We start from the raw sequence: 17486 nt of genomic DNA on the forward strand, positions 1-17486 counted from the left end.
AAGACATTTCATGAAATCAAGGCCACTAAAAAAAATGAAAGAAATGATTTGAATCATTATATGAAAACACACATATACGCACACACCTACATACACCTTTTTTGTATCATAGGCTAGCATGATAATGTTGAAAGAGAAATAAATTGGGGAAGCTGTTTGCAACATTTATGATAGACAAAAAGGTAATATTCTTAATATATTGCAAATTGTGTCAGGCAGAACACTTTCAGTTACAAGAGATTGAAACCAACTCAAATAGGAAAAAAGCAAGAGGTTTGGGTGATTAAGAAAAATATTAGTCTCACCAATAATAGAAAGAAAATTAGAAAAAAATAGAGACGCATTTCATAGAACTCCGTTATATGCCTTTTTTATTTCCGTGATTGACTATCAGAAAACATTATCTAATTATGCCATTTGTGGCCTGTGGTATAGCTTTTCTTAGGATCCTTTTCAAATTAGAGCTGCATTATTGAGGCAGGACGTTAATTTAGGGAACAGTGTGAGGACATTGTGTCTGACTGGGTTGCTACTAGGAAATAATGTGTCAAGAATAAGTAAAGGGTGGGGCACCTCAGTGGCTCAGTTGATTGAGCATCCCACTTGGGTGCAGGTCTTGATCTCACGGTTCGTGAGTTCGAGCCCCGTGTCGGGCTCTGTGCTAGCAGCTCAGAGCCTGGAGCCTGTTTCGGATTCTGTGTCTCCCTCTCTGCCCCTCACTTGCTCACGCTCTCTCTCTCTCTCTCTCTCTCTTTCAAAAATAAATATTTAAAAAAAATAATAAGTAAAGGGCATCTATCCCTGTCACCGACCAGTACTGTTACTGATTTTAAAAATCCGTACGTTGTTGTTAGAACTGTTTCCTCTTTTATGTCTGACGTCATTAAAAGGAATGAATTTTAATTCCTCAGAGTTACTCACGTCCACCAGGGTGCACTCACTACACACTGTCAGAGGAGCCAGCATGTGCTCCAGATTGCTAGGAGATAGAAGGCGTATTAGCCTGGTGTGTCTTCTCTGCTCCGTGTTTTTATTGGATTTACACTTTGATTCTACCTAAGCTATTTCACATGCTTGTCATATATTCAGTCCGGTCGGTGTGGTTGGTATAATCATTTGTACGGACAGAATTTTGAAAATTTCCTCATCTCAAATTAACTTTTTTTTTTTTTTTATGGTAAGTGGTATCTCACTATGAATGGTAAACGGATATTCTATGACTTTTCTCTTACTTTTGTGCTTTTTAAATTTCTCTATCTTTTTAACAAGGTTTTATTTATTTATTTTGAGAGAGAGAGAGAGAGAGAGGGAGAGAGAATCCCAAGCAGGCAGTGCAGAGCCCTACACAGGTCTTGATCCCAGAACCATGAGATCATGACCTGAACTGAAATAAAGAGTTGGACACTTAACTGACTGAGCCACCAGGCGCCCCTGTGCCCCTAATTTCTCTTCTTGGAGAAGGAGGTAAATTTAAACATTTTTTATAAGTATATGAGATTTAGTTCTGGAGTTTCTTTTTACTTCAGAATAGGATATGCAGGCTATATTAGTGTTTTTTAGGTTATATTAATATTTTAAATGTTTGAATACAACCTTGAGTTTGTATACCTAGAGTCTCTTTTAAGATCTGTGAAGTAAAGAATACCCTATAAATGGGCTGGCTTCCATTAATTTTTTTTCTCATTATAAAATATGCTTGTACAGAATTTGGAAACCATCTCAGTAGACAAAGAAGAAAATAATAAACTTCTTCCTGAGTTCCGGTTTCAGAGATTGCTATAAATTCTCATAGGTTTTGCACATAGCAAGTACATACCGACGTCCAATTCCTTTTAGGGAGGCTGCATGGTTTTCCTCCCCAGCTGGGTAACATCCCGGTGAAGAGTATAGACTCATCCTTCTTGGGGAGAATATCCCATCCACCGCTTACTAGCTGGGCAGCCTTGGGCAAGTGACTTGCCTTCTTCTAGTTATCTTTTTCTAAAATGCAATTATTAATAATACTAACCTTTTAGGGTTGTCCTGAGGATTAACATAATAACACAGCGCCTACTTCACTGCAGAAAGAAAGCACACATATAAGTGGGGACCGTAAAAGCAGACAATGGACGTTCCACGGTGGTCATAGCTTTATGTAGGAACAGAGAGCCTGATAACCCTCATTGCTTCATATGCAAATGGCATGCTAGAATGCATCCATGTGGGCTTACATATGTGTGTGTGTGAGAGACTCCCTTTGCTGTTAAGGAGTTAAGTCTCTCAGCTTTTGTTTTGCGTATAAAATGCATTCAAGTTTATTCCCCTCACGATCCTACAAGAATAACGTAGGGCATACATGAACTTTCCTTGTAGGTATCTCTTCCCTCATAAGAGGGAAAAGGTAAGCCAATTTAACATTAAAATTATAAACTACAAAATCTGTATGTGTACTTTAAAGAATTTTTTAAGTACTGGCTAGTACTGGTCATCCTCTGAGGCTTTCATAACCGTATCTTTTTTCTTTTTTGAGAATGAAATGTTGAATTTATTCCACTAAATCCATATAGATTAATCTCAGGAACCTTCATTTTTAAAATTTTAAATATGGCAGATGGTCTTTGTTGATATACCTGCGTTGCTGTCCTAGAATGTACTTTTATCCAGTTCTTCTGTTTGTAAACCTCCTGCCTAAAATGTCCTCTCCTCTCTGAAGCTGAGGATGCGGAGAGGATGGTTCTAGAAGTGGGATGTTTTCCTTTGGAGGATCACCTGTAGGAAGCAATCGGCCACATTGGTTCATTGGTCAGTATTGGAAGCTGAAGAGGAAGCAGCAGTCTTAGCAGAACCAGAGATTTGAAATCCAAGAGCAGGACTAGTCACAGTTCAGCCTTTTGGTGCAAATACTGTCTCAGCGAGTTTCATAACTTCTCAGCCTCGTTTTGCGGTCTGCTTGGTGGGAACAATGTCGTCTCAGAGTTAAGAGGACTAAATGAGGTATGCGTGAAATGCCTCAGAAACTGCCAGCACCATACAGATGTTTTACTGCATGGGTTTTTGCACTGTCTTAGCTAGTGAGAATCCCACAGTAGAACTGCTTTAGAAACCCAGTCATATGGGGGGGCGTCTGGGTGGCTCAGTCGGTTGAGCATCCGACTTCGGCTCAGGTCATGATCTCACAGCTCTTGAGTTCGAACCCCGCGTCGGGCTCTGTGCTGACAGCTCAGAGCCTGGAGCCCGCTTCGGATTCTGTGTCTCCCTCTCTCTGACCCCTAACCCACTCTCATTCTGTCTCTGTCTCTCTCAAAAATAAACATTAAAAAAAAATTAAAAAAAAAAAAAAAAAGAAACCCAGTCATATGTACTAATCTGAATCTCTAGGGGTGTGGGACTCCTCAGTGACTCGGTCAAGCGTCAACTTTGGCTCAGGTCATGATCTGACAGTTCGTGGGTTCGAACCCTGCATCAAGCTCTGTGCTGACAGCTCAGAGCCTGGAGCCTGTTTCAGATTCTGTGTCTTCCTGTCTCTCTGCCCCTCCCCTGCTCATCTTCTCTCTCTCTCTCTCTCTCTCTCTCTCTCTCTCTCTCAAAAATAAATAAACATTAAAAAAAATTAATCTGAATCTAAAGAAATAATAACATGACCTCTTGAATAAATGTTCATTTAGTCCCTGCTGTGATATAGGCAGTGTTCTAGATCAGCACTGTTCAATAGAAAGAGAGTATAAGCACATATGTAAGTTAAAATTTTCTGGAAGCCACACTTAAAAAGGTAGACCCAGGTGAAATTAACTGTACTACTTTTTGTTTATTTTTTTAATTTTTATTTTTTTAATTTTTTAATATTTATTTACAAGAAAGAGAGAGAGAGGGAGACAGATTGCCGGTGGGGGAGGGGCAGAGAGAGGGAGACACAGAATCCGAAAGCAGGGTCCAGGCTCTGAGCTGTCAGCGCAGAGCCCGATGCGGGGCTCGAACTCACGAGCCATGAGATCATGACCTGAGCCAAAGTTGGATGCTCATCCGACTGGTTTGTCTTATTTAACTCAGTATATCCAGAATATTTTAGCATGTAATCAGTATAAAAATGATTAAGATATTTTACATTCTTGTTTTTTTTTTTTCAAGTTTATTTATTTTGAGAGAGAGAGAGAGAGTACGAACAGGGGAGGGTTTGAGAGAAGAGAGGGAAAGAGAATCCCAAGCAGACTCTACACTGTCAGTGCAGAGTCTGACCTGGGGCTTGATCTCTTGAATCGTGAGATTGTGATCTGAGTCATAATTAAGAGTCAGACGCTCAACTGACTAAGGCACCCAGGCACCCCAAGATATTTTACTTTTTTTTTTTTTTTTTTGGTGGTAGGTCCTTGAATTCTGGAGTATAGTTTAATCTTACAGCACATCTCACTTCAGACTGAGCACGTCACAGGTACTCGGGGCCCACATGTGGCTAGTGGCTCCTGTGGTGGGCATCTGTCTCCTTCTATATGTTGGGGTTGCAGTAGTAAAGAAGATGCAGAAAGTTCTTGCCCTCAGGAGGAGTCCTCTAGCAAAGAGAGACTGATAATACACAACAGGTATAAACAAGATCATAGTGATACGTGCTGTAAAGAAAACACGACATTGATGTGGGAGGAACCGGAAGTAGGATGAATACTCAGGGAAGAGCTGTTGGAGGTGTTGATGTGTGAGCTGAGGTGCGAATGATACAAAGGCAGAGCTAGTCCTATGGTACTGGGAGTGAAGGTGCCCCAGTCAGTGGGATCTACAGGTGCCAAGGCCCTACAGTGGGGGGTTCTCTCTGTACTTAGTGAACCGAGTGGCGTGGCTGGATTGTAGTACGTGAGAAAGTGTGAGGAGATTAGAGAGAGATTAGGCATGCTCTAGAAGAAATTACAGACATACAGGCTATGATAAACTGAGATTTTATTTTAAATGAGAAGCCAGTGGAGGGTTTTAATGGGGGCATAAGACACACATGAGTTTATAAAATACATGTTAGGCACTCATGCTTAAAAAAAAATGCCTAATTTATTGTATATCTAATTCAGTGGACCAGATGACCAAACTTTTTTTAAAAAAAATATCTGTAATGAAGATCGCTTTCCCATTTTCAAAATAAACTTACGCATAAGTCAGTATGTTATCTGTAGACATTTTTATGATTCAGGGAGAACTTCTTTGGACACATTATGTCCATTAACTATCATCTTCTCAAATTCCTAAAGAGCTCCAAGTGGTTTACTTCATATAAAGTTCTCACTTATAATTGGTTTATAAACAAAGTGCCTTTGACGAGAGATGAAAAAAATGTTAAAATACGGGGTGCCTGGGTGGCTCAGTCAGTTAAGCGTCTGAGTCTTGATTTCGGCTCAGGTTATGATCTCACGGCTTATGAGTTCAAGTCCTACCTTGGGCTCTGTGCTGACAGTGTGGAGCCTGCTTGGGATTCTCTCTCTCCTCTCTCTGGCTCTTCCCTGCTTACACCTTCTCTCTCAAAATAAATAATATTAAAAAAAAAGTTAAAACAGTGGATCTAGTACTGATTTTCTCTTTTTCTTTTGGCAGACATGTGCATTGCGATTGCAATTTCTCTTCTCATGATCCTGATTTGTGCAATGGCTACTTACGGAGCATACAAGGTAAGCGGCCTTGAAATAAGGGGCTGGGCTTTTTCCTTGATCCCTTACACTTGTAACCTGTGCAGCTACTTGTAAGAAGGAAGAAGTGATGAGTCTCAGTTTCCTGTAAGAATCTTTGGAAGTTTAAATCTCACATTAATATGATGTGGATGGAAAACCAATTCTGTAGTCTCAGAAATGTCCAGAGGCTTGTTTTTGACCACCGCTGTCTGGCTTGTCAGTTGTCATGACCTGGTTGGTTGAATTTCTTGTCCTCCATTTCCCTTCAGATCAAGAAAGGTTTTGTCTGAATTGGGAAGAAACCATATTTTCTCACGTGGAACACATTGACGTTGTATTTTCTGTCCTATTTAGCAACGCGCTGCCTGGATCATCCCGTTCTTCTGTTACCAGATCTTTGATTTCGCCCTCAACACCTTGGTTGCCGTCACTGTGCTTGTGTATCCAAACTCCATTCAGGAATACATACGACAGCTGGTATGTGGCCGTCCCCACCACGGTTCCTTCATGAGGGGAAACCCGCAAGTCAGGGATCGAGACATCAGCATACACACACTTGTGATTTTGTGTGTCTTTCACTGGCTTCTGAGTTACTGATTAGAAATTTTTGAGTGTTGTCTTAAAGATGAGATTTTTGGTTTCTTAGAATGCTTGTCAGGACAACATAACCTCTGGAGTAGATAAGTAGGGGCTGTATTGACTCTATGAGATGCACCTACATAAATCAATAAGCTAGTTACTGATTATTATTTTTGTAAGATGTAGTTTGCTCAGTTATTAGCGAAGGATAGCATTTTGCCTCTGCTGTGGTATGGGAAAAGTGGAACTATACTATATGCTGGTTCCCAAACTGATTTGACCATAGAACCCCTATCTTCCTCAAGTATCTTCTTGGGACTGGTTTTCTGTTGAATGTCCTTTGTGATCATCTGAGCAAATGCGGTGGGTCGCTGGGTGTTCAGAAGCTTGTGGAAGGTGTGAGATTAGAATAATTCTGTGCCTTTACATTTTTAGCCTTCATTTTTAAAGTTGTGAATGTGCCTTAAAATTTAATTTCTTCAAAATCTTAGAATGTTTTAAAGGGGGAGAATGTTCACTCTTTGGAAGTTTGCACTGTCTATGAGCTCTGGGGAAGGAGCAGGGTTTTTCTGGGATGGGAGATACAAGGCTGAGGATTTCAGGTGACAGGGGAGGCCAAGAGGAAGTTCAGTGGAAAAGAGAGAGATGGAGCAGGAGGAGGAGGGGAGGGAAGGAAATGTGGCCTCAGAAGTTTCCGATCTTAAGGCAGTCATGCCCAGATCACGTAACTAATACTTAGCAGACCTCGCATGAAAAGCCTCCAGCGTTTTGCTCCTTAAAAGCATTAGGTTGTCACTGTTATGGTTGTCATTCTTTTTAGTAATAACTTATCCTTGGTTTAGATAACAGGTCCAGGGGCTCCTGGGTGGCTCAGTTGGTTAAGTGTCTGACTTTGGCTCAGGCCATGATCTTGCAGTTCATAAGTTTGAGCCCCGCATCGGGCTCTGTGCTGACAGCTCAGAGCCTGGAGCCCGCTTTAGATTCTGTGTCTCCCTCTCTCTCTCTGCCCCTCCCTCTCTCTCTCTCTCTCTTTCTCAAAAATAAATAAAAACATTTTTAAAAAATTTAAAAAAAACCCAGCAGGTCCATGTTTCGGTAGCCTGTAGTGTCAAGAAAAATTTTGTGTATTTGCCATGTGTGTTTTTTTGTGTATTGTCCACGTGTATTTCCTAATTGTATGTTATCTCTTGTGGTACAGCTTGAGTATTTCTGCATGAGAGGGTTTCTATATAACGAGCAGGTTGTAGAATTACCTTTTTCTTTAAGGACTTGTGTTTTTACTCTATAATGAGGACCTAGTGCTGGGTTCCTAAAGTCAACCTTGGAAGTGTGCAGGAAGCATGATTTCAGCATAGCCTGTCACCTTGAGGGGCTGGTAAAGGGGGCGGTGCTGAGTTAGGAGACACTATAACACAAGCCCTATGGCAGCCCTGTGACTGCTTAAAGAGTGTCCTGTGTGCTCCGTCCCATATATTGCAGAAATGTGTAAGGTGCAGGCAGGCGTTTAGAACACTCAGAATACTACCTTGACTTTGTTATACCCCACCTTGTTCAGTCACTTAGCCTTAGAGCTGCCAGTGGTAAAATGATAACATCGGGGATACTGCTGACAGTAATCATAGTATCAGCAAAAAAAAAAAAAAAAAAAATCACTGTCTATTTTTATTTGTAATTACAAACCAAATAATACAAGTGTCTTCAGTCTGTTCTACTTCAAGATCAGTCTGAGTTGAAGTGGTGAGGCTTATGGATTATCACGATGCTTAAGGATGATGTTAAAGCTCCAGTGACAGCAAGGCCCCGCTGACAAGCTGAGATACAGGAGTCTGCGGGGACTGTTATCTGAGAAAGCTGGCGGAAGGCACCCACTTAATTCTAATGCCTGTTCTGTTCATGTGGAGTCTTGTAAAGTGCAGCTAAAACAAGTTGTGCCTGTGTTCTATAGGCCTTAACTGGACGTAGAAACCACGCTCGCTTTTCTGGAGGAAAGAGTGTAGAGATGTTTGTGGAAGGAGTCACAAACTTCCACTTTAATCCTTTTTTTTTTTTATTAGACACAGAAACAATATGATTTCGTGTTGGTCTTGTGAACCAGCACCAAGTTGTTTTATTCTTACCTTTAAGATTAGTACTACAAAAACCCTTCCAGTCTCCAAGGGTAGGGACCAGTTTCATGAGCTGATCACAAAGAATGATTCAGATTTTATTTCTTGGGTATTTTGCCCAAAGCGAAAGGAGACTGAAAACCAGTTGGTGATGTTTCCTGGGGGCAGGAGGAGTCGGGCACATGAGTCATGGGTTTTCTTTGTATTCTTTCTTCACATTTGGAACCTCTTTGTTATGTCTCAGAATACTGCTCATGTGGAATCCAAACAGTTATGGTCTTAGGTGATGAAGAAGAGAGGAAAGGGGACATGGTTTCCCAAGCTGCCTTCCACACACACTGACCCAGGCCGGTTAGAGGAGGGCTTCCCCCAGGCAGAGCAGGGGCTTCATGGTGGGGCCCCGTCACCCCCAATCATAGGGGCAGGTTTGGGTCCTCCTGAAGGGACTTCTTTGACCCGATACTTCATCCGTATGGTCAGATGGTAGGGCTTGGTCTTTGGTTTTTAACGCTGTGAATACCTACTAGTGTAAAAGATTTGCTCTTTGAAGAGAAGCAGTATTAGCAAAAATACTCTGTATAAATAAAACAGGATTTTAATAGTTTTTCCTCCTTGCCCTGTGCAAGCCCTTTAGAGTGGTCCAGAATTTGCATAAAATCTAAATGTCAGAGGTATATATAGACTACTGACTTCTAACTTTTTGGATCATAGGAGGCAGTGTTACATTTTGAGGTCTCATTTAATGAACCTTCCTGTGATTTTTCTTTTCACGAGTTATTGCCTGAATTATGAGTACACTGACCTCTCCCCACAAACCGTTTGTTACTCTTTAATTAGTAGAGGTAGGCTAGAAAGTTTGTAGGGGTCTTACATAATAATAACTGTCTGCTTTAACTAATTGCTTTTTAATAAGCATAGCTGGTGAATGCCTAAAGAGTATAATCCTGAATGATTAATGAGATTTGCTAATGAGGCACTTTTTATTTGCAGCCTCCTAATTTTCCCTACAGAGATGATATCATGTCCGTGAATCCTACCTGCTTGGTCCTTATTATTCTTCTGTTTATCAGCATTATCTTGACTTTTAAGGTAAGTGTGAATATTTTACTTACGGCTTAAATATTATTAAATGTATTCATGAATGTTGAAGAAGTAAGCAAACTTGTGTCAGTTTTTTTTCTTGCTTTAGATTTCTGAACTGTTTTCTTATTTCCTAACAATTCTGTTCTTTCTCTTATTTATAGGAGAGTAACAGTAACCACACTTCCACAGGCCAACCAAGGGTTATTCCAAAATCCATTTGGGTGGGAATACATTAATGTTATACATTAGGTTGTATGTCTCATATACTGCAACAGCCATTACAATGTCTGTGTGCACTTTCTTTTGTAATTTGTTTTTAAAATGTAATATATTTTGAACAGTGTTCTCTAACCATCTGGTGTATGAATTTATCATTATTTAATAAATTACTTTTTGTTGGACATCAAGACAGTTTCTACTTTTTCACTTGTTAATAGTGCTGCAGTGAATATATTTTTTTAAATGTTTCTTTTCTTTTTTTTTTTTTTTTTTAATTTTTTTTTCAACGTTTATTTATTTTTGGGACAGAGAGAGACACAGCATGAACGGGGGAGGGGCAGAGAGAGAGGGAGACACAGAATCGGAAACAGGCTCCAGGCTCCGAGCCATCAGCCCAGAGCCCGACTCGGGGCTCGAACTCACGGACCGCAAGATCGTGACCTGGCTGAAGTCGGACGCTTAACCGACTGCGCCACCCAGGCGCCCCTAAATGTTTATTTTCAAGAGAGAGAGAGAGAGAGAGAGAGAGAGCAAGTGGAGGAGGGGCAGAGAGAGGGAGACAGAGGACCTGAAGCTGGCTCTGTGCTGACAGCAGACGGCCTGATGCAGGGCTTGAACTCACAAACCATGAGATCGTGACCTGAGCTGAAGTTGGATGCTTAATCGACTGAGCCACCCAGGCGCTCCTGCAATGAATATTTTTACTTCATCTTCAATATATTTATTTCCTCAGGATACATTTCTTAAACTTAGAGGGTATATATAGTTGGAGGGCTTTTGATTGGTTGTCAAATTGATCTCCCCCCAAACTGGGTGACTGACACCCTGTCAGCACTGTTTCCCCCACCTCAGCAGTTGAGTACCAGCTCTCCTTTTTCATTTTTGTGAACCTGATGATAAAAACATCACTATAATTTGTGTTTGTGTGCTACCAATAAGTAAAAATTTCTCAATTGTTCCTGGACTTTGAACTTTTAATCCTTAACGTCTTTCATTGTGTTTATTTTGGTGTAAACTTACCCAGTTCTTAAAAAAGCAAGCCTTGGGGCATTTGGGTGGCACAGTCGGCTAAACATCTGAGCGTCCAATTCTGGGTCTCCACTCAGGTCGCGATCTCACAGTTGAGGAGTTTGAGCCCCGTTTCGGGCTCTGTGTTGACGGTGTGGAGCCTGCTTGGGATTCTGTCACTCCTTCTCTCTGCCCCTTTCCCACTTGTCTACTCTTGCTCTCAAAATAAATAAACTTAAAAAAATTTTTTTAAATAATCAAGCATCAGTAAGCTTGAAGAAGCCTCATTTAGGGAGAAAAGCCACTTCAAGCAGGTAATATGAAGAGGAGTAGGAGATTATTTGTGTCTACATTTTCCCCACGAAACTCTGAATATGTGGATGTTGCCCGTGTAGTTCAGTGCTTCAGGTTTGGGCCAATTTTATACACGGATTTGGAGGCTTTACCCCTCCGTGTGGTTCTGCTCCTCTCACCCCAGCCTTCCGGCTGCTCAGTTAGCCCCGAACGTTGTCCTTTGCCACCCCAGGTCACCCCTGTCACATGCAGAGTTGGCAGCACCCTCTGGCAAAAGGTCATCAACTATCAATCCTCTACTCCTGGTAGTTTGTCTTTCACAGGTAGACTCTTTAGTTTCTGCCTGCTTTCGGTCCCCCCACCTACCCTCCATGCTTTCAAGTTGTGCACATGTTTTACTCCAGATTCTATCATTTTTGCCTGAAGGAAGGTTAGTCTGACCAAGCCGCTTTCTGCCATTACCAGGAGCTCGGAGGCTGGGTCCTCCGAGTGCTCTTGAAGGCATTTTTATTAGTAGGCATTTTCATTTGTATTGGAAATGCTTGGAGTTGTTGAGTCTGATTTAGCTTCTGTCACTGCTGCTTCTCGCCGAGTGGCCAGAGCCATGGTTTCCTCATTTAATAACTAGCAATAATGGTGAAGAAAACATTCTGTACAGTGCCTGTGAGGTTTAAGTGCCCTAATGGATGGGAAGATGTGTCATTCATTCATTTTCCGTGTGCCAGGCTGTGTTCTAGGTACTGGGATTTGGTCGTGAATAAGAACAATTTCTGCCCGAGGGTGCTTTTATAAATTGCAAAACACTTAGTTATCATTATGATCTAATAAAAGGCACAATACAAATCTGCCTCCACCCTGTGGGAAATGTGTACTTCTCCTAATATTTCGTTACATACATACCTATTAACTAGACTGCATTTCCTTGGGAACGTAGACTAGGCCTTCATGTTTATATTCCGCTTAGCACTAAGCTGATGCCTTGCACGTAGAGACTCAGTAATGATTAAATAAATATGAGTCTACATGTTGTGACTTCACATATCAGTTTACCTGATCAGTGGCTCTCACGACCTGATTTCACTGTTACTGTTTAATAAGATTAATCACCACACTGGTTCCCTAGGAGCCCAAACCAGGACGCGTAGTCCGTTTCAGTCTGTTCCAAGGCCACAAAGGGAGCAATGCTTACCGCCTAGCTCTGCAAATACATGATGGACATGATTTGTCAATGCAAGGTTATTTGTGAAACATATTAGATATTTAATTCTCCTGAAGTTGAATAAGCTTACAGAAATGTCAAGAAAGAAATAAGATCACTGAAGTCAGTTATTGGGTTTTTAGTGACAATAGGCCAGAGGTTTTCCCCCTGTTGGAGTGTTGAGTAAGTGAATGCACGTGGTGTTGCAGGGGGCCCTCGAGAATGCCGCCTGAGCTTGTGAAGTCCCAGTCCCCGGGCACTTCCCCTCTGGTGTTCAGCCTTTCTGTTACAGATTTGTCTTTGCAGGGGCCTCACGTTGTCTTAAAGAATAGCTACAGTTCGGGGCGCCTGGGTGGCTCAGTCGGTTAAGCGTCCGACTTCGGCTCAGGTCATGATCTCATGGTCCGTGAGTTCGAGCCCCGCGTCGGGCTCTGTGCTGCCAGCTCAGAGCCTGGAGCCTGTTTCAGATTCTGTGTCTCCCTCTCTCTGACCCTCCCCCATTCATGCTCTGTCTCTCTCTGTCTCAAAAATAAATAAACATTAAAAAAAAAAATTAAAAAAAAATAGCTACAGTTCACTGCTAAAAAAAATGGATGAGTAGTCTTCTTACATAACACGTAACTGATATGTCCAAACATTCTTCTTCATTTGTATTGGAATTCCCAAAAAGTCTAAGGCGCTTTTTTTTCCCACAAAAGAAACAATGGCATTACTGAGTAAACTGAAGCTTTGAGTAAATTGAACATACTGTGTACGTTGTTCAAGAAATCTGCCCTTCCTCTCTTTCTCATTGTTGATATCTGGTTTCAGATTATTGCTGTCCAGGAACATGTTGTAAAATAGCATTATACATTTGCATCCTAACATCCTCACAGCATACTTAAATATAAGAAGTAATCACCATTAAGTATGAATGCAGCTTAAGACAGCATTCTGAGTATATGACAGAGTGTTTTATCTCACTCTTCCGAGAAATGTTGACAGGCACCCCTTTCGTCCTTAAATATCTTCTTTTATAACAAACAACTTTGTTTTATACAAACAACTTTGTTTTATAACAAACAACTTTGTTGCAGTGTAATTCATGTGTCATAAAAGTCTCCTATTAAAAGGGTACAATTCGGTGGATCTTAGTATATTCATGGAGTTGTGTGAACACAGCTCTGTGGTTAAGCAGCATAACTTTAGAACATTTTTATCACTCACCACCCCCAGAACCCCTCCCCCTGGCAACTACTAACCTACTTTCTGTCTCTGTAGATTTGCCTGTTCTAGACATTTCATGTAAATAGAATCATACAGCATGTGGTCCTCTGTGACTGACCGTTTTTGACTCAGCGTAATGTTTTCCAAGGTTCATTCGGGTTGCAGCATATGTCAGAATTCCTTCCCTTTCTATGGCTGAACACTGTTCCATCGTATGCGTGTACCACATTTCATCTACCGCATCGACGGTTGATGGATATTTGGGTTGTTTCCACTTCCTGGATATTACAAATAATGCCGCTGTGAACATTTGTGCACAAGATTTTGTGCAGACACATGTTTTCATTTCTCTGAAGCACATACCTACGAGTGGAAGTGCTGGATCATATGGTACCTTCTTTAACCTTTTGGGGACCCCCAGACTCTTGTGGAAAGCGGCTGGAACATTTTACATTCCCATCGGCAGCATACGAGGGTTCCAGTCTTTCCACATCATTACATTTTTTGATCAAAGAATTGTACAGCTAGAAAGGGATTTTGAAGTCCTTTAATCCAGTTCCAGGTGATTGGAGCGGAATGCAAGCGGCTCATAGTCTACATAGAACACCTCCCACGAGCTCACGCTTTATTCCTGCCTCCTGACATTATTTATTCATATCTTTATTCGAGACATTAATTCTAATTATCTTTGGATATTTCATTATGAAAATGGGAAATGTTTTAGTGAATTTTATTGACCATGAAGCAAATTTATGTGCTGTGAACGTTTTTGAAAAAATTAATTTGTGTATGACTTGTTTAATCACGTAAAATAAAAGTAAAATAAAGATCCCAAAGACAGAGAATTAAAATGTGATGAGAAATGGGTTAATAAATTGACCTGTGACACTGGGGGCAGTAAATGTTTGTGGCCGTTGCTCTTTCCAACTACCTTTTCTCACAGATTCTCTTCCTCTTCCCTATCCCCCCCTCCCCGGCCCCCCACTGCCTTCCGGGGTGGTGTGATAGAATAAGCTATAGCAGCACCCTTTGGCAGAAAAGTACCCAACACTTGTAATTTTAGGGACTTTTTGGTTTAGTAGAGTTACTATGTGCACGTACTAGTTATGTAAATAAAAGTTTTGTAACTGGGCGGGGGGGGGGTTATTTAAAATCTTCTGAAGTTGAAATGAAAGATCTAATAGTTATTACTCACTTACAGGGTTACTTGATTAGCTGTGTTTGGAACTGCTACCGATACATCAATGGCAGGAACTCCTCTGATGTCCTGGTTTACGTTACCAGCAATGACACTACGGTAGGTGCAAAGTCATTTAATGTGGAGATTGCCATATTATGTGACAGCTTCTAGATGTTTCTAGTGTTTGCTGTGATCTTACTGTTGTTGACACATACTCATGAGCTGCTTAGTCATCAAAAGATTCATAGTTGAATGAAATGTGTTTTGTTTTCCTTATAGGATATTAAAAAACCTAGGTGGCTCAACTTCTGGCTTATTTTTAAAAATATTACAGATGGATAATATATGTGCCTTCCCCATATTTATGTATCTTAAACTTGAATTATTAAACCATGGTATAAAGTTCTAGATATCAGTTCTGCCTACTATGACTGTGTGCTCTCACTTGAGAGAGAATTGAGAATGTGAGTTGAAACCTCGAGAAACGTGACTGTACAGAGAGAGAAATGAGGGTGGCAGAGGTCCCTATGTTTTTAACTCTTGTTTTGCTTCTAGTTGTTCATACTTAAAATTTTTAAACCTATTTAATAGGATTGTGGAAAACGTGATTTTACTGGAAGAGTCCTCAAAATCATTTGTACTTTATGGAAATTATCTTAAACTGCCTGGCTCACAGGAAAAGTGTAAGCCCTCTAGATAGGAACCTGCCTATGTCTCCATCGAATTTGTACTCGGCACAGTGCCTGACGCAGTGCTCGGGACAAGTGCGTGCTCAAGGAGCAGTTGATGCAAAGGTTGGTGATGGATGACATGAATGTGTGGGATGGCTTGTAACAGATGGGATTGGAGGGGACAGAATGGACAGGACACATGGAAGGGTAAATACAAATGGCGTGTTAGGTCTAAACCAGAACAGAGTTTTATATTTTGTTTTGGTTTTTAAATTGTGGTGACTTACTCACCTTGTGACCTTACTGAAGTGATTTAACCTGTCCCTGACTCGACCTCCCTGTGTATAAGATGGGAATAAAACAGTATCGTGCTTTATATTAAATATATAGGTACAAGCTGATACACTGAGAACTATGTGGGATTTCTGAGAGAAAGCATGCTGTACACGAATCGTTTTCCTAAGTGCTCACCAAACACTTGTTGAGTTGACGTGCATGTGTGTGAGCAGTGGTTTAACAAGAGGCCATGGTCAGGTGCACGAAGCCCAACACACCAGATGCTGAGAGGCCCTTTTGTGGGGGGTGGGGTGGGGATGGGTCCTGCAGAATCCTATGCCCTGATTGCAGTAAACACATGTTCTGCTCAACCCTTTAAAGAATTCCTCTTGGGTCAGTAAGTCTCTTTAAAGAAATCGCTGTTCGTAATTATCATAATTTTGATAAAATTACTGGCTTAAAGAATTTTTTCCTTCTCTGAGTTTCTGGGTACTTAGTTACCTGTAAGTTTCTTTTTTCCTGCCCTTTCTTCAAGAAGAAATCCCAGAGTACATTTATTGTCCTGCTGATCTAATGAAAAATCTAAACAAAGTTTGAGATTTTTGAGTTTGAGGAACCAATAAAGTTGCTAAACAAGCAACCTCATCCTTAAATATCATGATGTATGGGACTTACAGAACTTTGAGAAGTATCTCAGAGAAGATAATGCCTGTACTGCACGTGTTTGTGTTGATACACTGTCAGTGGTGGTTGTTTTTTCAGTGCTTTCCAAAGAGTGGTATGTATTCTTAATAGAAGCAAGGTGGAAGGACTAAAAGGGTGCACGTTGTATAGGTATACCTTCAAATCCAAGGATATTCTGATATTTGTAGAAACTGGGATGCTTAGAGAATTTAAGAGCCATGAGTAAGTCCCTAAAATGCAGCCAACTTGCTTTTTTAGAGGAAGCTTTTATTTTCTCTCCCTTTGAAAGAGTCAGAATTAGACATGGGATAGCAGGTAGGTTTTATTTAGGCGAATATAAACTGAAAATAGTTGTACTTTTCAACTGGACATCTTCAGCTCCTCTAATAATAGACCTCTTTCCTCAGAAAAGCTTCCAGCTTGGCAGTGGTTTGGAGTAACTAGGATTTGGGACGTTGGACGACTGCCAACTGCAATGGTTTCCTGATGTTTTGACAAAGGTGTTGGGGATTGCTTGGTAGTGGTTATTGGTCATTATCTTCTTGACTGTGCTGTACTGACTTGCTGTTTTTAAGATGGGACACTGAGTTGCTGATAATGTTTCTACTTTCTCGGAGTTCCCAGTGAACCTTTTCTTTTTCTGTGTGTGTTTAAAGAAGAGTATTTCTGGGGAAGGAAGATTTATCATTTCTCATAATTGGATTGCATTGATAGTCTAGTCCAAAATACAGTGTTAGATCATCACCTGAGTCTCAGCTTTCTGACAGTATTTTTAAAGATTTTTTTAGGGGCGCCTGGGTGGCTCAGTCGGTTAAGCATCCGACTTCAGCTCAGGTCATGATTTCATTGTTCATGAGTTCGAGCCTCACACCAGGCTTTGTGCTGACAGCTCAGAGCCTAGAGCCTGCTTTGGATTCTGTGTCTCCATTTCTCTCTCTGCCCCTCCCCTGCTCATGCTCTGTCTGTCTCTCTCTCTCAAATATTTAAAAAACAAAACAAAACAAAACAAAACACATTGTTAAAAAAAGATAATGGTATTGTGCTTATTTTTAAAAGAGTCCTTACTATTACTAAATTAATAATGCTTTAATATCATACAATACCTAGTAAGTGCTCAGATTTCCAGTGCCTCATAAATGTCATAATTTTTCTAGTGGTTTGAAACAGGAACAATGGGTCACTCTGTATTTTAAGACTCTAATTTTGTTGTTAAAGAAACTAGTTTGTCCTACAGACTAGATTTGTCTGACCGTATGCCTGTAATATAGTCCTCTGTATTCCCAGTAGATTAGTACTCGGATCTAGGGATTTTCCATATTCATTACCCCCACCTTTTTTTTTGCAACATGACTTCATAATTGATCA

The 17486-nt window shown here is 40.8% G+C and overlaps 1 protein-coding gene across 1 annotated transcript in view; it reads left to right on the top strand.

Annotated features, from left to right (window-relative positions):
- Positions 1-17486, top strand: part of LAPTM4B (lysosomal protein transmembrane 4 beta) — a 79576-nt gene that overhangs the window by 42811 nt on the left and 19279 nt on the right. Inside the window, 4 exon segments of the mRNA XM_043601451.1 lie at positions 5545-5618; positions 5973-6095; positions 9293-9391; positions 14512-14607. Coding sequence (XP_043457386.1) covers positions 5545-5618; positions 5973-6095; positions 9293-9391; positions 14512-14607 — 392 coding nt within the window.

Source organism: Prionailurus bengalensis, chromosome F2 (assembly GCF_016509475.1).
Source record: "Prionailurus bengalensis isolate Pbe53 chromosome F2, Fcat_Pben_1.1_paternal_pri, whole genome shotgun sequence".
Lineage (NCBI taxonomy): Eukaryota > Metazoa > Chordata > Mammalia > Carnivora > Felidae > Prionailurus > Prionailurus bengalensis.